This window comes from Panthera leo, chromosome A2, assembly GCF_018350215.1.
Source record: "Panthera leo isolate Ple1 chromosome A2, P.leo_Ple1_pat1.1, whole genome shotgun sequence".
NCBI classification, from domain to species: Eukaryota; Metazoa; Chordata; class Mammalia; order Carnivora; family Felidae; genus Panthera; species Panthera leo.
Window position 1 is genome coordinate 50,151,507 of NC_056680.1, and position 23,389 is coordinate 50,174,895.

A 23,389-nucleotide genomic window follows, 5' to 3' on the forward strand; every position below is an offset into this window, starting at 1 on the left:
GCTACATTCAGCTCATCAGGGAGTCCTGCTGAAAATGCAGGTTTTAGGGTCCCAGCTCCAGAGTGTGAGTTAGTGGGCCCAGGAATGAACACGAACCCATCTGTGGTTCTGCAAGTGGCCCCCATACCTCACTGGAAGAAATATGTGTTAGGATCCCTTTGAGGTGACAATCCAGAGTCTTCTTATCTCCAGAGTTAACCACAGTGAGTGTGGCTAAGTCGTACCAGAGGTCCATGCCTGGGTCTTAGAACATCTTCTGATACGACTCTGACAAATCTTGACCGAAGACAATGGCACCAGGTCCCCTACCCCCATTCCAGCCACAACCCAGGTGCACCTCTGTCATCATCAAGAAGAAAACTCTGCTCCCCTCCCCCAGCCCCTGCAGGGGACTCCGGGTCTGCAAGCCATCAGACATGGTCACTGTTTCGAAGAGGGAGAAAGAGAGAAAAGCAATGTATGGGGGGAAAATGTTTATTCAGTGCACCTTTTATAAAGCAGTTAATGAAGCAGACATCTTGCTATTGGCCACATCATTCAGCGACTGGCACAGTCCACGAGGGTACCACAGAAAAGTCACCACAGGAGAACACAGTCAAGGAAGTCACATTTTGTATTCAGTGGTGTTTCGTTGCAATTAAATACAATAGGTGTAGCACTTTGAAACCAGGATCTTTGTAAAAGGCAGCCTCCTGCAGGTGTAACCCACAGATCCAACCCAAAAGGAGAGCAAATTGTGTGACAGTTTTTTTTTTCAGGGCCTAAAGAAATAAGGCTCAGAGTCCTCAAGTGTTCACATGTCACTTTTGACCATCAGAATGAAACATTCCAGGAGAAAGTGCTCATGGTTCAATTTACTGGTGCCTCCAGCCACGCGTGAGGTTTGTAAACAGGTCTGATGCTGTGGGAAAAGATGGTTCACAGACCTTAGACACGAGGTCTGGGGAAGGAGGACAGAAACAACTGAGCTTCAGACAGCATTCTGGACCCCGCACTCATGCTTCCAGAGTTTGGTTGGGGAAAGCCCGAGACGATGGAAACTTCCTCCAGCATGAGATCGGGAGGGGAGCGGTGTGGAAGCCACGGGTGCAGCTGAAACCAAATGCCACTGATAAGTGGTATATATAAGACAGACTCTGGCACCATAATAAGACCCAAAGAACCAGAGATATCCAGGTATCCAGAGATACCATAGGAAGAGAATAAGGGAAGCATCCCAGCTGGTTCCAGTGCCCAAGAATCTTGCAGCTCCAGGGGTCTCAGGAAGGTTGTGCCCCTAGTCAGGAAAATCTGTGAGTTGCTGTCCCCTCAATCCCCAGTGGCCTCCGTTGGCTGCTAGGGCAGCAACTTTCCCAGGAACAGCAGAGGCTGGGGCATCTCTGGCTGGTGAGCAGATAGGCTCAAATGCCAACAGACCCCACCACGGGTGCATTTGCACCCAGAGTGCCCCATGGTCCTGTATGTGGCCACAAAGACCCCAAATCAGCACCCTGTTAGCTTTCCAAATAGCAAGAACTGGCTGGTGTTGATGCTGTCAGTACGTGTGACAGCAACACTGTCTCTGGGTCCAAAGATGATATAGTCTTCAGTCCCCAGTCAGTACTGAAGGTCTTGTACTAAATGGTGAGAGTCTGAATACTGGCATTTCAGTGCTTGCCTCTCTTCTCCCCAAACATCAAGACCATGCCAGCTTCTTCTACTGTGTGCGTACGTGTGTGTGCATGTGTATGTGTGTGCATAATGCAGTGTGGAGGGAGAAGAGGACAGTGCATATAGAGAGTGGATCTGTGACGTTCAGGAAGTGCTCTTGTTTGTGAGTCCAAAAAATATGTGTAGAAATTAAAAAAAAAAAAAAAAAAAAAAAGAGTCCCACAGTGTCAATGAGCTGGCCAGTCCCGATCGGAAAACCTCTGATCCAGAATATCCTGTATTTAATAACCAAAGGTACTTCTTGGGCATGGTCACGTCCTACCTCAAGGCTGTGAGGACCCTTGAGAACATGTTTCCTAGGTCAGTAAAACCTTTGAGACCCCTGGTGAATTGCTCTTCTAAATAAAACACAACAGTGTGCAGCCTCAAGACATCGCTTGTGCCTTTACTAGAGCAGGAAGAGAGGATTATCACTGCTGGGAACTTTGGCCAAGCGGGAAACACCATCTCTTGCAGAAAAACTGAATAAGAAAACCATTCCTCCTAAATGGTGAGTTACAGAGAGAAACAAACACACAAAAAAAGCTCAGAGGGATTCTAAGGAATTCATCCTTCCAGCTGGCCATGTCTGAATTCAGCTGGTAAACATTTTATTTTTGTTGTTGTTGTTGTTGTAAACTTCTTTTAAAGTGCTCAACTCAGTGGTATTGGCCCTATTCTAAAAATCACATGCCATCATCACTAATTCCTAAAAACTATCATCACCTCCCCGCCCCAAAACCCTGTATCTATTAGCATCCACGGCCTTCAGCCCCCGGCAACCACAATTCTATAGACTTTATAGATCTGCCTACTCCAGATATTTCACAAAAATGGAAATGTACAGTAAGTGGCTTTCTGCAATGGCTGCTTTCACTTGGCATACTCTTTTCAAGGTTCATCCATGTTGTAGCATGAATCATGATTTCCTTTATTTTTATAGCCCAAAAATATGCTATCGTATGGACAGACCGTGTTCATCCATTCATCTGTGGATACACCTCTGGGCTATTTCCATTTTGCGCTATTATAAATTATGATGCCATAAGCATTTATGTACAAGTCTTTGTCTATGTGTACGCTCTCATTTCTCTGGAGTAAATACTTAGGAGTGGCATATCTGGCTCATATGGCAATTCTATGTTTAACTTTTTGAGAAACAGCCAAAGTATGTTCTAAGTGGCTGGACCATTTTCTATTCCCACCAGCAACGTATGAGAGTTCCAATCCTTCCACATCCTTGCCAGCACCTGTTAGTGCCCATCTTTTTGATCATGGTCATCCTAGCGGGTGGGACATGGCCTTTCACTGCGGTTTTCATTTGCATTTTCCTAATGAAAAATATTGAGCATCTTTTCATGGGCTCATTGGCCATTTTTAGGTCTTCCTTGGAGAGGACAGGAAAATATGTCTTTTTGTCTGTTTGTTTATTCAAATATCTTATGCCCCCTTTTCTTAAAGATTTTTATTTTCAGGTAATCTCTACCCCAAATGCAGGGCTCAGACTCACAACCCCAAGATCATGAGTCGCACACTCCACTGACTGAGCCAGCCAGGCACCCCTATTTTGTCCCTTTTAAAACTTGGCTTATTTGTCTTGTTATTGTTAAGTTGTTAGAATGCTCGATATATTCTGGATAGGAGTATCTGATTTGCAAACATTTTCTTCCATTCTGTGAGATACCTTTTCACTTTCTTGATCATGTCCTTCAAAGCACAAAAGTACTGTACCCCGTTTTGATGGGGTTCAATTTATCTACTTTTCCTTTGTGTTTGCTTTTTGGGTATCATGGCTAAGAAATCACTGCCTAATCCAAGGTCACAAAGATTTATGGCTATGTTTTCTTCTAAGAATTTTATAGTTTTAACTCTTACATTTAGGGCTGGAAGCACTTTGAGTTAATTTTTACACACAGTGTGAGGTAGGAGTCCAGCTTCACTCTTTTGTTCATTGAAGTATAGTTGACATACAATGCGATATTAGTTTCAGGTGTACAACATCGAATTCCAACAATCCCACCCATTACTCAAAGGCTCACACCATGACAAGTGTGATCACCACACAACCTGATTACAATATCATTGACCATACTCCCTGGGCTGTACTTTTTATCACTGTGACTTATTTATTTTTCTAACTGGAAGTTTGTACCTTCACCAGCTTCATTCTTTTGCATGTGGATATCCCGTTTTTCCAGAGCCATTTATTGAACAGATTGTCTTCCCTAGTGAATTCTCTTGCCACAGTTGTCAAAAATCAATTGGCCATAAATGTGAGGGTTTATATCTGCACTCTCCATTCTACTGCAATGGTCTAGATGTCTACCATTATACAGTACCACACTCTTTTAAGTTTGAGACCAGGAATCCCACTTTGTTCTTCTTTTTCAAGGATTATTCGGCTATTCTGGGTCCCTTGCATTTCTGTATGAATTTTGGGATCAGCTTATCAAGTTGTGCAAAGAAGCCAACTAGGATTTTGATAAGAGATTGCACTGAATCTGAAGATCAATTTGGACAATACTGTCATCTTAACGATATTTAAAATCTTTGATCCATGAACATGGGATATCTTTCCATGTATTTAAGTCTTCTTCAGTTTCTTTCAGTGATATTTTGTAGTTGTCAGGGTATCAGTCTTGTACTTTTTTTCTTAGACTTATTCCTATTTTATCCTTTCTTAAATTATTATATATGGAATTATTTCTTAATTTCATTTTCATATGGTTAATTGCTAGAATCAAGAAATACCACTGGTGGAGCACCTGGGTGGCTCAGTCGGTTGAGTGTTCGACTTCAGCTTGGGTCATGATCTCACGGTTTGTGAGTTCCAGCCCCACATCGGGCTCACTGCTGTCAGTGTGCAGAGCCGGCTTCAGATCCTCTGTCCCCCTCTTCCTCTGCCCCTCCCCTGCTCACACTCTCTCTCTCAAAAATAAACATTAAAAAAAAAAAAGAAATACCACTGGTTTTTGTATGTTGATCTTGTATCCTGCAACCTTGATGAACTCACTTATTCGTTCTAATCAGTTTGTACAGGTGCACGAATTCCTTAGAATTGCCTACATACAAAATTATGTCATTTGCAAAGAGTTTTACTTCTTCTTTTCCAATTTGGATGCATTTTATTTTTCTTTCCCAATTGCTTCATATAAATATTAGCTTCTTAAACATTTGTAACCCAGGTTTTAATCAGCTGCCTATGCCAAATGGTTTCATAAGGGAATCCCCTGTTCCTAGGGCCACCTTCTGACATGCTGTTGCCCCAGGATGCTGGGATGGGTCCATGCAAAGGTAAAAGCACTCTGAAGTCAGGAAGATATTGGTACCACCCTCTGCAGCTGAGCTCACTCCTTATTCTGAGCTCAGAACACTAGGCTTCCGCACCTGGGGAGTCACCAATCCTATACTTACTTTCTCAAGATCCCAGCATAAAGGAGTTAAAAGATACTGGAGTGAAATGACAGGTCCAGGAGAAAAAACCAACCCATCCACCAGCCAGAGACAACAGTGGGGTCAGGGTACATAAACATCTGTGGGAAACCAGGGGAGATCCAGGGATTGTCTGATGGATGAGTCACCCCATCATCTTCCACCATGAGGACACTTCCCCAACCCCCATGTCAGAATTCCCTGCTCAAGCTACCCCAAGGTGTGGAAGGGTGCAAACTGAAAGGTACCTCAAATACACGCACACATGCCACCAAGGGGTGGACTGTCCGTGTAGGCACAGGCTGGGCCGTGGGAGGCAGTCCTGGCCCCGGGCCGGTCACACCGTGGATGGCTGCGAGGAGCTCCTCTGGCTGGAGCTGTGGCGGCTCAGGACGAAGGTGGAGGAGTTGCTCTTTTTGCTGACGCTGGTCTCTCCCGGCCGGCTGCCCTTCAGGTAGCTGGAGGAGCAGCAGAGGAAGCGCTGTACAAGTTCGTGGAAGAGGTGGCCGGTGAAGAGCATGTAGATCCAAGGGTTGCAGCAGCTGTTGAGGCTGGCCAGGAGCATGGCTATGATGAAGGCCGAGGCTGTCGGGGGGTGAGGGGGTAGGGGAAGAGAACAGCCCATCACTACTGGAGGAGTCCCTACCATTTCCTGAGAACAGCCTTTCCCAGGTACCAGGTGCCGGGTCACAAAGTCTGTCTTCCTTCCATATCCTAGCTCTGGGCATGCACTCAGCCTGCACACGGCCCCCGCCCCCAACACTTCCCAGGCTCAGCCCAGCCTAGAATGCTCTCTGTCCTTTCTCTCACCAAAAGCGTACCCACCTCATGCTTCCGTCAGCAGGAGCTGCACTCGTCATGGCCACCTGTTCATTCATAACTCACCCAGCAAGTATCCAGTGCCTACGACTGGGAGTGCCCAAGAGCACAGGATCTGGAAGCTGCCAGACCTAGTTTGTATTTTCATGCCACCAGCACCATGTTCTTTAGTTCCCCAAGATACTGCTATTTGCTATCTTTCAGGGGAGCTCACAAGAGTATCCAAACCTCACAGGAATCTGCAAGGATTCAAAAACATCTGGTACACAGCAAGTACCCAACACACGGTGGCTGCTATCATGACCATGTGCCACACACCAGGCTAGGCAATGGGGACACAAAAACACAATGAGTAGCACCATAGGGTGGGCACGATGCAGGTCAGGGTGGGCACACCGAGGAGGGGTGCAACTCTGAGCGAATCACGGCCAGCCCCACAGAAACCGGCATTTGAGCTGATACCCGAAGGATGCTTACAAGTCTTCAGGCAAAGAAGGGAGGAAGGGTGCTCCGGGCAGGAGGAAGGACACAGGCAAAGGCATGGTAGCAAGAAAGTGTATGCTGTCTTCACAGTTGAGAACATGGAGGGTTCTATGAAGATACCTCTAGGAGCACTGCTTCAGCACGGCAAATAGGACTCACACAGGAAAAAAGGTTACACTGAAATATTTGAGGCACTGTGCAGAAGCTGTCATACTGCGGATTTATTGAGTTCCAGGCAAAATCAATGATCAACTTCTGACTGCTTGTCACAAATTCAAGCTTGAAGGGGAAAGAAAAATTCCTAATCCTGGGGCACCTGGCTGACTCAGTCAGTAGAGCATGTGGCTCTTTGATCTCGGTGTCGTGAGTTCAAGCCCCAGGTTGGGTGTAGAGTCTACTTTAAAATCAAAAGAAAAAGTTGGGGGGCCTGGGGGGCTCAGTCGGTCAAGTGCCTGACTTCAGCTCAGGTCATGGTCTCACAGTTCGTGAGTTCGAGCCCCGCGTTAGTCTCTGTGCTGACAGCTCAGAGCCTGGAGCCTGCTTCAGATTCTGTGTCTCCCTCTCTCTCTGTCCCTCCCCACCACTTCCCCCTGCTAGCGCTCAGTCTCTCTCTCTCAAAAATAAACATTTAAAAAAATAAAAGAAAAGAAAAAAGAAAAATTCCTAATCCTATCTACTTCCAAGTAGAAGGAGGGGGAAAAAAAATCTGAGTTTCTTGCAATGGCCTTCAATCTGACAAACTGCAGACCTCTCCTACCAATAGAGGAGCAGAGACCTGCAAGGAAAACCATGTACCCGAGAATGCAAGAAGGGGAAATCTGCTGGTCTTGGTCTTTTCTGCAAAAAGTTTTCAAAAAATAACTCCAGAATTCGAGCTAAATCCAGGAAAGGATTTCTCACAGGGACAGAGGAGCCACGAGATCTCGATGCCACCACAGATGCAGAGCATGGAGACATTTGTCAGCAAAGTCGCCAAGCACCAAAAGGAGAAAAGTGTTTGGCTGCAAAACAAATGCAGTGGTTCTCAAGGTGGGATCCCGGGATCACCTGGGAACTTGTTAGAAATGCAAATTCTCAGGGCCCACCCTAGACCTACTGGATCAGACTCCTGGGGGTGAGGTTCACCAGTGTGTTGTAGACAGACCTCCAGGGGGTATACACACACACACACACACACACACACACACACACACACACAGTTTGAGAACCGGTGGTCTAATTACTTGATGCACCTGTTGGCACAAAAGCAAACTACAACAGATAAAAGCAAAAAATTTCGCCAAAGAGAATGTTTAGAAAACAAAGGAGAAGCAGCTAGCTAATCCTTAGACTAAAATAGTAAAGAACAAAAAAGTGGAAAAGTGAAGGGGGGAAAAAGCCAGTACTACTGAATCCCTCATTTTCTCTAAAAGAGAATTAAATAAATATTTGATTTGGAGAGCTAAGACGATCAATTTAAGTTTAGAAATTCTGGTGAAAAGTGACTAAGACTAAAAAGACTAAAAAGAGAATGTCCTCAAAATCATAATTAAACATATAAAATAAAGGAGGTAAAACTGACACATAAAAAATTAAAAGAGGGCACCGAGTAAACTATCAGACACAAAGGCAAGAATGTAGGTGTGTAAGGATATAAACAAGGTAGAGAAGGTCGTGGCAGGAATAAGTTCACCCTTGGACAGGAAGGCACCACTTTTGCCTAACTGTATACAGTTATAATTGTATCTTTTTTTTTCTTAAGCTACCTGCCCAACTCTTTACATTTGGATCATTTAACTCATTTCTATTAAAAAAAAAAAAAGCATACAGACACATCAACAACAAAAAAGTAAACAGTTAAAGGATTCCCAAGTAACCATAGGGAGATTTTCTACCTCTACATGGCCAGCCTGGGTGGAGGAGTTGAGACTAGGGCCAGCACCCGCTGCCCCCACCTGGTGGCCACAGACATGAATGACAGGCCTGGCCTGGCTCCCTGGGGGATGGATGAGCCTCTATAAACTGAACCTGCTTGTGTCAGGTTGCCAAATGTTAAGGGCACATTTGGACTTTTAAAATTTGCCAATATCCTAACTATCCAGAGACATGAGTCCCCAGTGGTGGAAATGCAAGCCATCAGCAGGGAGGAGAGGTATTTGGGAATAAAAAACAGTCTATGGAGGACATTCCAAAGGAAGGAAGCAATAGGAATGAAGGCACATAAGAAAGAATGTTCAAGAACCTTCAGGGACTTCCAGAGTTGGAGTGGGGGGGGGGGGTGTGGGAAAAGAAACTGGAAAGAGCTAGGCTGAGGAGGATCTTGAATCCAGGCTGTCTGAACTTTAATCTATAGATAATGGGGAGCCATTGATGGTTTCGGAGCAAGTAAGTGACCGACTGATTGCACCTCACTGGCTCTCTGCACTTATTGTACAGGCCACACTGCTGCAACCTTCATAGGGTTTCAGAAGAACAGGAACAGAACAAAGCATGGAAAACAGTGTCCTCACAATTCATGATGTTGTTTCCAAGGGAGCACATAACAACAGCAATGCTGACCACTGGAATCACCCTCTCAAACTGGCACAGGACCATATGATTTTCAAATCAGACTCATCCCCATTTTATATGTTGAGGAAAGTGAAGGTCAGAGAAGGGACATGACTTCCCCAAGGACACACAAGTCACCCTGTGTTCCTACCTGAAATTAATAACTAGGTCAGCATTCACACATCAGGTTGGTACTAGTTAGCGAATCCTCTCAGTCCCAAAGCAAAGACACATGCTGGCCAGGCAATCACCCTCCTGGTGTGATCTGAGGGACAGAGAGACAGCAACTACCCCTTTCCCACACAGATATAATTGCCCATGGAGGCTAGGTACTGCCTGTTCCCAGTGATAGTCTTTAAATATCTAAGTATACCTGGGACGGGAAACACATCGCTTCCTATCAGATCACCATTGTTCCTGGCAGAAATGTCTCCTGGTCTAGACTAGGGGCCAGCAAACTATATAGCCCATAGGCCAAAACCCGCCTGATGCTGATTCTTCTAAATAAAGTTTTATTGAAACACAGCCACACCCATTCATTGATATATTTTCTGTAGCAAATTTTGCATTACAAGGACAACGTTGAGTACCTATTACAGAGACCTTATACTCACCAGCCTAAAATAGTTACTGTCTGGCCCTTTACAGAAAAAGTTAGCCAATCCTTGATGCCTGTAGGAGGGGCAGATGTTAAAAAGCAGTGGGAAGGGGCTCAGAAGGGCAGGGGAAAACCCAGAGGGCAGGCCCAGCACACTTCTTCCCATCCGACCAGAAGGAGAGCTGAGCGATGGCTTTGTTTTCAAGTTACCCAGACATGGCCCACGTCCTGGCTCTGCCACTTTGCACCTGAGTTTTCCAGGGCACGTCTCCTAACCTCTCCTAACCTCAGTTTCTCCATCTGTGACATGGGACTAATAAAAAGAACTTCTTTACAGAATCACTGCCAAGTTTCATTAGACAGGAGATACCAAGTACCCACCACGATTCCTGGGGCTCAATAAAAGTCAGAACTTGGCAAACTTAGCTATTGTCATTATCACTACCATGATGCCCAATAAATGCTACTTCTCTTAACAATAAGAGTTAACACCAGCATGGGTGAAACAATGGGGAGAGGCTGCTCCCTGGGCTGGGCTGTGTCTCAGAATCTGAGACAGCTCAGGGTGGGGCACAGGACACAGTACACAGTGGCTGAGCTTCTGGAAGCTGCACTGCCATACGGCAATGTCTGTTCAGCATGGCTCTTGGGCCAGACTGCATGGCCAAGAATGTCAGCTTATGGATTCGATCCCCGGCTCTAAATGCCTGTGTCACCAGTGGAACCAACAGACCTTATCTACCCTTCTCAGCTAGCTTGCAATTTCCTGATGGGTTTAAACAGATGAAACAATGGGCCATCTTCAGGGAGCGCTATGGGGGTGCCTGGGCTCTACAAAGTCAGAGATGTGCTCAAACAAAGAACTAGCATTAGAGGAGAATGTTCTCACCTTATTCCACATTACTTGGGGTCCTGAGAATGTCTGATCTTGCCCAGCAAATGTCAGTGCTAAGATCTGTTTTAATGCACACGCCTGGCACAGCTGGGAGCAGCTGCCGTCTCTGCACTGTAAACTGCCATCTCTCCTTTCTGCTCGCTGCGTTCCAGCTCCAGGTTCTAGGACACGCCACCCTCCAGGTGTTCTATACTAAAATACTGTTTGACAGTCTTCTTTCAAAACACAAGCATCCACTGGGTAGCTGCTGCTGGTGGGACACTGAATGAAAAGATGACTCAGAGTGATGCTGCCTCAGGCTGGCTCTAGCAAGTGTTCCTTGGATGCTGTGATGTCCCAGGCGTGGGTCCTGCCCTAGGGGGCTCATCCCCCAGCTGCCAGGGAGCTGGCCAGTGTGGCTCACGGCTGAGTTCCTTTCAGGGCACTGCCTTTGGCCAGAGCACAACACCCTGTCCCAGGGGCAGCTCGCGTGCAATGACCCATCTATGCAAATGTACAACAGTCTACCCTTTTGCCTTAATTCAGGCTTCTCTGAAGGGCTGTCCCTGCTACCAAGCTCTGAGCCTGGTCCACGGCCACACTTTCCACAAAGCAGAGAAATGACGAAGTCAGAGCACAGAAAGGAGGAGCTGGAAGTCAGAATCCACCAGACTCTTCAAAAGGTGTGGTCTATAGCTGCCAGGAGGATGGGGGTGAGTTCACAGAGGGGCCCCAGGGGTGCATGGGCTCTGTTGTCGGAAGGAGGAGCCAGGGACCCTGGATTCAGATGCAAATCCCTGGTGTCTGAACTCTCCTTCTCTGAGCCACATCTGCTGTATGAGCCTTAACATCCTTACCTATAAATTGGAGATAACACTCCCAAGGACTTTAAGAAAACTGGGGGAAAAAAGTATAAAAGGGCTTTGTGAATGGCAGTGTTAATTTAGGTGATTAGTATTATCATTAACAGAGAGGAGATATGACCAACTGCATACTTTTTTTAAAGCCCCAAGTTTGGGGGCTTCTGATCTCAGGTCGATTAAAGAAATTGTCCTTTGTCCTTTTTTCCAGGACTTCAAAAATTAAAAAAAAAAAAAAAAAAAAAAAATCAAAACCCAGAGCACTGGGATTGGATTATGTGATACCAAAGGAATTCCAGACAGTTCATTAGGAAAAACCTTCTCTGCCAGTGACATAAGAAACCCAAAGGGGAACGTGGCTGCAACCCCGGGAGAGGGCAGGATTTCAGGGTCTCAGAATCCTGTTTCTTCCACTTGCCCCCCATAAAAATAACATCTTTCCCCTGGATGGAGCCCTAAGCAGTGCAAACTGCTCTCTCTGGTCGTTGCCAGAAAGGGAGGGTCCGTGGGAGGTACTGGGCCACGGACTGGGCCCTCACACCTGCCTGGCCATGAGCTTGGGGCATTTCTCTGAGGAAAAGGATGTTCTTGCATTCTTTCCATGCCCTATGCATGCAGCAGCATGCTGCTGCAGCAGCAGCCCTGGGGACCTGACCTCAAGGGAAAGACAGACTATGACAGGCGGGCTGTTAAACAGGGAGGTGCAGCACTGGGGAACAGGCTGGTGGGTCCAAAGCTAAGGGTGATCTTCCAGTGGCAGCTCCTATGTGCCAAGCAGGGGAAGTGAGCAGAAATGGCCACCCACCAAAAGCCAACATACCCTGCTGGCCAACAGTACTCCCAGGAGACAGAAACAACTCTGCATTTCCACTCGGCACTGTGACTCATGGAGGGGTGGGCGGCAGAGGGCCACTTGAGGACGAGGACGGTATGCCCCAGAGCCTTCCACCCGCCTACCAGCGTGGCTTTACTCAAGCCCCAAGAACTCCCACGTTTGGATTTCCCGGTACCCCCTCCGCCCTGCCACCAAAGGCCCAAATTAGCCCAGAACAGCTGACGGGCAGCTGGCCATGGCCTCTCTGGGCTGTGTGTGCCTGAGGTGACCAATGCATTTCACGTACACTTCAAAGACGTATGGCTTATCTAACATCTCTTATCTGGATCAAATCAAGCCCGTCAACTTTTGTAAGAGGCCCTCACTCCAGAAACCAATTGCTTGGTACAAGGCCTCCTGGCCAGGGGATTGGAAATCTGGGTGTGAATCCCTTATTCCTATAGAGGCTGTGCAGGAATTTGAGAGTTGTGTACTACCAAAGGCTTTTTTTTCTTTTTTTAATGAGTTTTGAATGTACAGTTATATAAAGATCGAACACTAATATGTATTACAATAGATCGCCTTCTTAGAAAAGACCACAATTTTACAACATTGGAATTGTTTTAAAATTCACAGCTGTGTGATCTCCCCATGTATCCTAAAGTCAGGAATAGGAGCCAAATTCGTGGGCTATGGAGCTTTAAATGGGCTCCTATTGTGTCCCTGCTCAAATCTGGGAAACAAGGTGAGCTCACTGGGCTGAACCAAAGGAATAACTGCCTTCTGGAAGCACAACCGCTGGGGCTTTCTTGTAAATGACCAGCCCTTCTCTATCATGCAGGGAATGACAAGTCTTGCAGCCAATTTCAGCCTATGTGCAAAGGCAAATTGTGCATTTTGGTAACAGAGGTAAGATATTAAAGACTTACTACTCAGTACATAGTCAATGGGCCAGATGCATAGGCACTGTATAGACATCCCCTGGATATTTGGTAAAAATGCAGACTCCTGGGCTCCCTCCTGGACCTCCTTCACTGGGATCTGCATTTTCACAAGATCCCCCACGTGATCTGTGTGCTCGCTGAAGTTTGAGAAGTATCCCTCCAACAGGGAGAAAGACAGTACTAAAGTTAAGTGCCCGATGATCTCAACATGTAGTGTGCTTCCTTGCATTGGCAGTTCCGACTGGCTCCCACAGCCCCCTTTTCAAATGTGGTTCCCTCTCTGAAACCCTCCAGGGTTTTTCACCAGGGAGTCAGAATCAACTGATGCCTCCTGGGGTAAACACTTGGGGTGGGAGGAGAATAAAGATATCTCTTACTGCATCATCCCTTCGTGCTGTCATTACTTCTGTTTACAGACTGGTGGCTGGGAATGGTGTGTCATTTGTGGCTCTGTCCCTGACTGCCAGCAAACACTGGAAAATAGGAAGAGGTCTGTAAGGGATGGAAGTGAACTGAAGCGTGAAATTAGCAGACAGGAAATCCTGATACATCCAGCCGCCAATGGCAAGCTGGGAAGGTGAAAAGGCAATTTCCCTGCTTGACCACAGGAGGTGGCTCTAATGTGATAAGTGGATTCTAACGTCATTCCTTGTATGAAAATGAGGTTCACACTCAGATCCAGGTCAGGTGGAGAGAAAGAGAGAGAAATGGAATGAGCAAGAGGGGCCATTTTGGTGTGAGGGGTGAGCCATGGAGCACAGGGCAACGGGCAGGAAGTGCCAGCTGGAGCACGACAGAGACTCTGGCAGAGGCTGCCCCTCCGTGGCCAGGAATCAGATCACAGGAATGGGGATGCTTGCACATGACTGCCTGGTTACACCCCCTATGCAAGTGTCCTCTGGGGCTTCTAAAATCCAGAGCTAGAACCTTTCCGCCTGGCTTCCTGCTGCCTCCTCCAGGTGGGACTTTCGTTAGTCTTCACCTCTTCCCCTCTGAGCACCCATGGGCTTCCTTCCTCACCAGAAACTGCAGGCCTTCTGCTAAAATACCCCTGAGCTCACGATTCCCACACCCAACTGCACTGACTCGGTCCAGGACCTGACATGTCTTGGAACTGCTCTCCTTTTTAAAGCAAATATTTATCAAGCACTTACTATATGCCAGGCACTGTGCCACGGGCACAGCCCACCCTCTCCACAACCTAAACTCTATTCTTAACTCCACAAAACTGGGCTCCAGGCAGGTTTAGTCAACAGCCCAAGGTCACTGCTGACACCCCATCATGCTACATACACCTCGGGACCTGAGAGCCCGACACCAGCCTAGCAGAAAATGGGGGTGTTGCCCCCAAAGCTCCGTAACCCATCTTGGCCTGGCTGTCCCATGTTTATGCAAATGTCAGCTGTTGGCCACAGGAGGGCAGGTGAGGAACTAGGGCTTCGCTCCCTGCAAACTCTCCTCACTGGAGGACTGAGATACCAAGGCAGAGGTTGTATGGACAGGACCCTCGGAGGCACTAATGACTGCAGAATGAACTTCCCTCCTTCAGAGGAGGAAGGAGGCCTCCAGCTGGGGGAAGCAGGGAGGGTTTCATGGGAACACTGGATGAGGCTTCCATGTCCAGCTGTTCGAGTTGTGCCCGGCACAGCTCCTGAGAGCATCATTCTCACAGGCCAGGAGGTAAATGGTACCCACTGGAATTGTGCCACAGAGCAGCCCATGCTTGGACTTGGCCTGTGAAGGATGATGGGTCTCCACAGAAGAGACTCGGGGTGGGCATTCCCGTGGTGGGAACAGAATCAGCGTGGGAGCAAAGCAAAAGGACCTCATGGGGACTGACAAGTCATCTGGCCTGGCTGGGGGTATACTAGGCAGACTGGCCAGAGCTCAGGACAGATGAGGTTGCCCTCATTCATTAGATATCAGTTCAGGCCACACCTACATAGTGGGCCTAAACCACTGCTTCTCAGCCTGGGGCGATTCTGCCCCGTAGGAGACATTCGGCAATGTCTGGAAACACTTTTGGTGGTCACAACCGAGGGAAAGGAGCCAGTGGCATCTAGTGGGTAGAGGCCAGGGATGCCATGAGCCACCCCACAGTGCCCTGGATGGCCACCCTCCCAACAGAGATTATCTGGCCCAGAATGCCGTAGTGCCAAAGTCAAGACATGCTGCTCTCAACCAAAAGCTGGTGATGGAAAGGGAAGAGTCACCATGACAGGTGTGGTACTGCTAAGATGGAGGGGTCAGTGGGTAGCAGGAGTAGCTGAGAAGCACAGACTTTGAACCCAGGATGCCAAGGGGGTGGTGCTATGAGCGGACGTGCAGCCAGGTGGGTGCGTGTAGGGATACTGGGGCTGCAAAGAGGGTGCAGAGCTCTGGGGCAGGGCCAGGAATCAGATTTTTAACAAGCACCCAGGAGAGGCCAAGGCCGAACATGGTGGACCACCTTGAAAATGTTGGCCTGGGGAGGAGGGGCAGTGCAGTCTGGCAGTCTCTGATGTGAGAGCGCTTGGGTTCAAATCCCAGCTCCACTGCTTACTCAACCGCATCCTTGAGCAGGTCATGCCTCTCCGAGCCTCGGTTTCCGCCTCTGTAAAATGGGGATAAAGCCCCCTCACCTTGCTGTGTTCAGGTGAGGATGAGAGGCGGGGCTGGGTACTCACCCAGTGGTGGCTACTGTCACCAACTCATCTGACTCCTCACATCACCGAAGTGGATGCCCAGAGAGGGTGTCATGTTCTATTCCCATTGTTCGGATGGGAGTGACAGAGGCCCAGCCATCACACAGAGACGTGCCCCAAATCACAGAGATGGTGACAAGACCAGGTCTCTGAAGGGGGCTGTCACCAGTGCTCACTGCTGTCTTCTGGGACTGACGCAATGGGGTCTGGCAGAGCACAGGTCAGCCCCCACCCAGCCTCAGCCTCTGGGAGTGAGCCCTGTGGGGTTCCCTCTGCTTCCAGTAGTTGCCAGCACAAAGCAGTGGGGGTGTCAGGTGGACCAACCCCTCAGACAGCTGACCGGCCAGCCCAGGCTCTCCAGAGATGCCCTGAAGCCAGGGGCAGGCCTGCTCCAGGAACTCACCTCCTGACCCACAGCCCCCCACAGCCTCCCCACCATCCCAAACATCCATCAAATGGGAAAAAGTATATAGCAAAGCCTCATCCAACAGATCTTTCTTCTCTCTCTCTCTCTCTTTCTTTCTCTCTCTCTCTCTCTCTCCCTTTTGTTCTCTCTCTCTCTCTCTCTCCCTTTTCCTCTCCCTCTCCCTCTCTTTTTTGCTGTTATTAATCAAACCTTTTGGGGGGAAAAAAGGGTAAAGTCACCTGGGGCAGAAACTCAAAAGGAAAGCATGAGCATTAGCCAAGAACATAACTCACAAATGCTTAATGCCAAGAGTGTGATCGTTAACTGTCCATCTAATTGCAATTTATACCCAGAGGGGCCAAGTTTGAGAGCTCTTCAGGGCAAAGAATGATGTGTCCAATCTCCTCCTGCCTGCCCTCCCTCCCCCACTGCTCTCCGTACCAGTGGGTCACCTGAAGAGCAGACCCCCCCCTCCCCTGCAAGGTGTCTGGCCCACCCAAAATTTGGGCACAATATCCGCAGAATGGTGAGGTGGGCAGGGCCACATCAGAGGGACCACAGTTCCATAGAGAAAGGGAGGAGCTGGGCAGCTCATTTTCAGGCAGGGAAACACTTAAAACCAAGCCCCTGAGCATTTCCACCTTCCTCCTAGGACAATACCCCTGATAGATGTTTGGTTGCCCCCAAGTGACCACTCACTTCTTTCCCAGGTAGCCAATTCTGTTGTTGGAGGGCTACTTAGAAAACCCTTATTTCTAAGGCACCTGGGTGGCCCAGTCAGTCGAGCGTCTGATTCTTGGTTTTGGCTCAGGTCATGATTTCACTGTTCCTGAGTTCCAGCCCTGCATCGGGCACGGGGCGGACAGCACTGAATCCCTACTTGGGATTCTCTCTCTCCCTCTCTCTGCCCCTCCCCTGCTCATGCTCGCTCGCTCTCTCTCTCTCTCCCTCAAAATAAATAAAAAAATAAACTTTAAAAATTTAAGAAAACAATGACGACAACAAAAGAAAACCCTTATTTCTCCTGAGTCCAACTCAGCCCATCTCCAGCACCTTCCTCCTCCCATATCCTTCCTATTTGTTCAACAAGCATTGGCTGAGCTCCCGATGGATGCCCAGCCCTATGCTAGGCACTGTCACACAAGGTGTCCCTGTTGTGACAACGCTCCTAGTCCAGCCCTAACAAGTTTCTCCCCCACATACCAACCTCCCTATTGTCCGGCAGGCTCGGCTTCCACCCCCACCCCCTTCCGCTGGGCTCTCAAGAGAAAAATGTCCACTTCCTCCCTCAGGAATACCTGCCAAAATTCTCAAAGTTGGTCTCAAGAATGCAAACAAAACTTTTAACAAGTCGGATGGGGGGAGAGGAGGAGAAGAGCGACACCGATCACATGGCCCCCAGGTACCATGGGTCCTATCAGGTCATCTGCACAGCAACCCCACAAGCAGGCTCTGCTTCCTTGATTATACACAGGACGAAGCTGAGGCCCAGAGAGATAGAACCACTTGCTCAAAGGACACAGAGGAGAAAATGGCAGAGCGAACTCCAGGTACAGGCCAAAACTGTGTGGTTTTCTCTGCATGTGCGATGTGGGATTCCACAGTGCCTGTCTGCTGTCCTGGCCCACCAGATGGATCTCTTGGTCCTTCTGCAATCTCCATGCAGTGGAGGTCCCCACCCTGTTCTCGGGGCAGTTTCCTGCTCTCACAGAAATCGGCCATTTTGAGAGAATTCTGAAAGAAGACTTTGGCTCATCTATGAACTGCGAGTGAGATTTTTTTTTTTTTTTTAATTCAAAAGCTTCTCCTCTAGCTTCCAGGCACCTTCTGCTGAACAGACAGGAGCCACAAATAGTGTTTGGTATGTACAGATAGCACACCTGTTCAACCTGTCCCCCCTCCTCTCTCATTTCTGCCCACTGGACCAGGCATTTCACAAACACTAGACACAGAGACTCAAAATCAGCTCCACTATACCAAGCAGCATTGACAAATCCCTGGAAATACAGATATGCCCCCTCTCCACCTCCTCTCTCAGAACTACTCCAGGGTCCGAGTCCTTGGGACCAGCAGCAAAGCAAACCTACCGAGTTCAGGGGGGAAAGGTTGACCCAATCTTTGATACTGGGATTTGCTTGTGAAGGATACATCTGGGGCTTGTCCAAACCTGCCATGGGTGTCTGGTCTCACTCCTACCTCTGTGGCCTCACTGGCCTCACCAAATTGGGGCTCCAACAGCAGGTGGCTGTTTTGGGTGGGGAGGAATTCAAACATTACCATGATGCTCCTCTTCCTTTCTTCTTCTCTCACTGTTTTTTCTTGTGAACAATGGAAATACTGAAATTGAGAGTTTCCTTCTTTCCTTTGGCTCTTACAAAAAGGAAGCCCTGTGCACGGCTCACCTCTACCCACAGAGCCTTTATTATTATTATTACAATCATGTTATAATCTTCCTATGCCTCTTCCCCTTTCATCCAAGTCTCCCCGTATCTACTTTATCTCCTTGCGGTGCCTGAATCTTTGTGGCCTACCTCTCATTACTTTTGGAACAAGGAGAGCTCTAAACCCATGAAGGCAGCGCTTGGTGTGAATAAAGGGGTATGAGGTAAAGAAGTCCATCAAGGGAGAGCGATGTAAAAGAAGCATCTGGGTTTGGAGAGAATGCCAGAGCACACAAACCCTACAGGAGGCAGGGACTTGGAGCCCTGTGAGGGACCACGAGGCCAGCTGCCAAGACAAGCATGGTTTCTCCATCCACTCGGCCCATGATCTGTAGCCAGTGGTTCAGGAGTTTCTTATTCTCTCAGAGGTGTTAATCATGAAGCTATTGGCAGGAACAGACCCCACATTTGCCCCACTCCCTCCACCTCCATCTGTAGCTGTCTGCCCCTGGGCTTCCCCGAAGGAATGTCATGCTGCTCTCAACGGGTTTCCTGAGCTTGCAGCCTCCACTCCCCAGGAGATGAGCAGAGCGAGGGGCCCTGATCTCGCTGTTTTGCATCTCTTCTGAATTCCCTTCCTCTTGGAAAGTGGGGGCTGTGCATTCATGCCACGGCGCTGATCAAAATCTCTTGAGTAGCTCAAGTGTACCTTTCTTTTATTCCTTAACACTTACGATAGCCTTGGGACAGAGTCATGTCTCCAAAGTGACTGTAAACACCATCATTTCTGATGGCCCAACCTGCTACTTGCACTTATCCCAATTAATGCCAAGTGGGCACAGAGTTTACAGTCCAGCTGAGCCCATGTCCACTCAGACCTGCTGCAGCCCTGAGGCCGAGGCACAACTTGGCCAGGCTGGTGACCAGAGCCCAAGTCCTTGATGCTTGATGGGCCTGGCACGTGGGGACTGGGCGCTGGCTCGTGGCAGCGGTGGTATCATGAATCCCCTGCTGTCTGCACTTGTTCTCTTCTCACAGTACCCAAGACAGAGTGTCGAGGAAGACCAGGGGGACCTACGCTCTCCGTGTGGCACCCACCTTTTCCTCTGAACTGGGAAAGAAGCACAGGAACACAGGGGAGATGGGAGATTCCTAGAGTCTGTGTCTTTCCCCACTCCTGGAGCCTGAGAACAGGGGTCCGGCTCTACTGAAGGTCTTGCCTGGAAATCCTCAGGGAACCACATGTACCCAAAAGGCCTCTGGCCCCCACTTTAGCTGAGGGTTCCCTCTCACTCTCTCTGTGTTTTAAGACAGAGAAATGGACTGTCTGATGTACTTTTAAAGTGTAGAATTGGGGTGCCTGGGTGGCTCAGTGGGCTAAGCATCTGACTTTGGCTCAGGTCATGATTTCACAGTTTGTGAGTTCGAGCCCCCCATCAGATTCTGTGCTGATGGCTCGGAGCCTGGAGCCTGCTTCGGATTCTGTGTCTCCCTCTCTCTCTGCCCCCTCTCCCCCCCATTCTCTCTCTCTCTCTCTCTCTCTCTCTCTCTCTCAAATATAAACGTTAAAAAAATAAAATAAAATAAAATAAAATAAAATAAAATAAAATAAAATAAAATAAAACAAAACAAAACAAGGTAGAGAAGGGGACCCTTCACCTGAAATCCCACACTAGTAAGCACTGGAAGGAAGACTCCCCAGTATATCTCCCCAGGATCTGCTCAGTATCAGTCTCACTTCCTCAAGGGCTAGTGTCTGAGCCCTCAAGACTCAGGTCTGAATCTTCAGCTTCTGCCCAGGAAACAGGTGTAGCCTGATGCCTTGATTAGAAACACCCACTGCTGGCTTTTGCCCAACCCAGCTCCCTACTCATGTGTCCTTCATAAGAAGTCTGGCACAGGACAAAATAGCTCTACTCTGCCTCCGATTTGCTATGTGACCGGGAGCAAGTACCTTCCCCTCTCTGAACCCCTGAACCCTTTCTTCAAGGCATGACCACAGGCTGCACCTTGGAGCCAGGCTGGCTTTGCTGAGTCTTCATAGCAATCCTCACCCCACACTGCCCCAGCCTGACATCCCACAGGCGCTCAGCACATGTCGAATGATAATTGCCCTGGCCACTAAGGCAAACACTAGGTTAACGGGGAGGGCTGGTTAAAGCCAGGAGTCTGTGGTTTCTGGAAGAGAGCAAAGCTAAGTGATCCAGCTGAATGAAGGGAGACTTCTGCTTCCATGGGAAGGTTGTATTTTAGACTGTTGGGAGCAGGAGTGATTATATTTAAAAATGGGACATTTTTGCAGAAAGGGTGAAAGCAAACCCCTCCATGTTTCCTTATAAGCATCTGACTCACCTGCATCCCAGTGTAGTGTTACGAGCTTTTACCCTCAAACAAAAAGGTGTAAGTCAGTTGCCACCTCGGATCATCCCTCCTACTCTTTGCAAATGAGCTGCTGGAGACGTGGGCACTGAAGGCCAAGCTACCAGGAGCCTGCAGCAGCCCAGTGGTGGCCACAAGCCCCAGGACCCAAGATCCTCTCTGCTCTCCCAAGCTCCCTCCCCACAGACTACTCCATTCTACACTCTCCTCTGGGCCTTCGTGACAGTGGCCAAGTTCAGACAACAGCCTCTGGCCACCCTCAGCCCTGACCTCCTCAGTCCTCCAATCTGGAAGTGCATTCCCTGCCTACAGAAACCCACCCAGGCTCCCAGGTCAAATCAGAAAGTGTGCATCCGGGCTCCCTTCCTTTCCCCCACCCCTACCCCTCCCCAGCACAAGCAACAAACAGTCTCTAGTCTTAGGCATCCCCAGCCCCTCTACCTTCTGGGGCACCCACCTCTCTACTTTGAGGCTCACCACCTCCACCAGGCAAGGGGTTCAGGGACTCTACATCACATCCCCCGAAGCCCCAGCCACCACATACTGTGTGTTTGGGCTGACTTGAATTTAAAGTCAAGTTCAATGCAAATTTAAAGCAGTGGGAGCTTTAGACTTGAGTTCTTTTTTTTTTAAGTGTTTATTTATTTTTGAGAGAGAGCATGCAAGCGGGCCAGGGGCAGAAAAAGAAAGGGACAGAAGACCTGAAGCAGGCTCTGGGCTGACAGCAACGATGACGATGTGGGGCCTGAACTCACGAACTGTGAGATCATGACCAGAGTCCAAGTCTGGCGCTCACCCAACTGAGCCACCCAGCCACCCCACACCTGCGTTCTTAAGTTTATTCCACCACTGGCTAACCATGTGGGAAAGTCACCTGAACCTCAGTTTTCTCATCCATAATAATGAACCATACGCCCCATATGTAGCCCAAGGACTGTGCTAAGGACTTGGCGCGCATTTTCTCATTTCATTCCCTTACTGCCTGATGAGAGCCAGCAGTTTCATCATGGTTATTTTACAGAAGAGTAAGCCAAGGTTTAGGGAAGTTAAGCCCCCAAATCCCTTGATAATGGAGCCATTACTCAAACCCAGCTCTGCAGGATTCCAAGGCCCACCTCTCCTGCATGAGACCCCTAGAGCCCTGGACGTGCAGAGACAGCGAGGCAAGGACGCCGCACTCCCCACCCCGCCCCCTGCCAGTTCCCCACAAGCGCTACCTTCCTTGGGCGCATTGGCGTCCCAGACGCTCCACATCTGAACGAAGAAGAATGGCGTCCAGCACACGATGAAGGCCAGCACGATAATGAAGGTCATCTTAACGGTGCGGATCTTGGCCTTGGAGATGAGCTTCACGCTGCTGACGCGTGCCAGAGCCGCGCGCCCAGCGCTGCCCGCCGCTGCCGCGCCCTCCTGCCCCTCCGCCGCCGCCGCCGCCGTCTTGAGCCGCAAGTTCTGCCAGATCTTGAAGCTGATGAGGCCGTAGCAGACGGCGAGCACGATGACAGGCACGATATAGACCGAGAGCGTGATCCACGTGATGTAGGCCTTGGGCCCCCAGGGCTGGATGAAGACGGCCCAGCAGTCGAAGACGCCGTCGGCCACCTCGCGCAGCGAGAAGATGTGCACTTGGGGCGCGCTGGCCACCAGGCACCCCAGCCACGTGGCGAGCACCGCCAGGCGGTCCGCGCGGCGACGCAGCGCCCGCAGCGGCTGGCAGATGGCCAGGCAGCGGTCGAGAGACATGAGCAGCAGCAAGTAGGTGGAGGCGAACATGCCCACCACCTGCAGGTACTTAACCAGGCGGCACAGCAGGTCGGGCCCGTAGAAGCGGAAAGTGATGTCCCAGAGCAGTTGCGGCAGCACCTGGAACACTGCCACCACCAGGTCGGCTATACTCAGGTGCTTCATGAAAAAGAAAAGGCGCGAGTGCTTGTGGCGCGTGGTGCGCAGCGCCAGTAGCACGCACGCGTTGCCGCTCAGCGCCAGGAAGAGAATGAGGCACAGCACGGCCACCTCCACGCGCGCCAGGGCCTCGTTGCGCTGCGGGGGCCCGGCGGTGCGGTTGCCCTCGGCTCCCGGCGGCGCCTCGCTGCCATTGACCGCCTCCGCGCTCCAGTTGGCCGCAAGCGCGCCCTCCATGCCCGTGGCTGCCGCGAGCCCCTGGCCTTAGAGCCCTTTAAGGAATGGCGCTGCGGGACGGGACCCGACGCGCAATCCGGCGTGCCTGGGGACTCCTCGGGTTCCACTGCCTGACACCCCTCGGACCGATCTGCTGGGTCGGAGCCTGAAACAAACCCAGAGGGCCGTGAGAAGACCAAGCACTTCTCTCCCGACGCACTTGCGGTTCAGTTGTCCCCTTCCCAGGAAGCCCAAATTATTTGGGACTAGGAGCACAAAGGCCGGCCCGGGGGTTGTTCAGCCGCCACCCCAGAAATCCCCGCTTGAGGTACCTCCTCTGAGCCATTGGAAATGAGCGGGAATCTACCAGACTGCCAGC

At 49.6% G+C, this 23,389-nt stretch overlaps 1 protein-coding gene across 2 annotated transcripts; it reads right to left on the reverse strand.

The window, feature by feature from the left end:
* Window positions 1-458: 458 nt before the first annotated feature.
* OXTR (oxytocin receptor) lies at window positions 459-23,031 on the reverse strand. Of its 2 annotated transcripts, XR_006195128.1 has the most exons (3): window positions 22,110-23,031; window positions 5,370-5,706; window positions 459-1,092 (listed from the first exon to the last, which is right to left on the reverse strand). XR_006195128.1 is itself a non-coding variant. In XM_042910046.1 (2 exons), exons 1-2 carry the CDS (start codon window positions 23,029-23,031, stop codon window positions 5,459-5,461), a joined length of 1,170 nt encoding a protein of 389 aa, XP_042765980.1. In that variant the 3' UTR covers window positions 4,769-5,458. The 2 variants fall into 2 exon arrangements, 1 of the variants encoding a protein (XP_042765980.1); XM_042910046.1 differs by lacking the exon at window positions 459-1,092 and having other exon boundaries at window positions 4,769-5,706.
* Window positions 23,032-23,389: the final 358 nt, after the last annotated feature.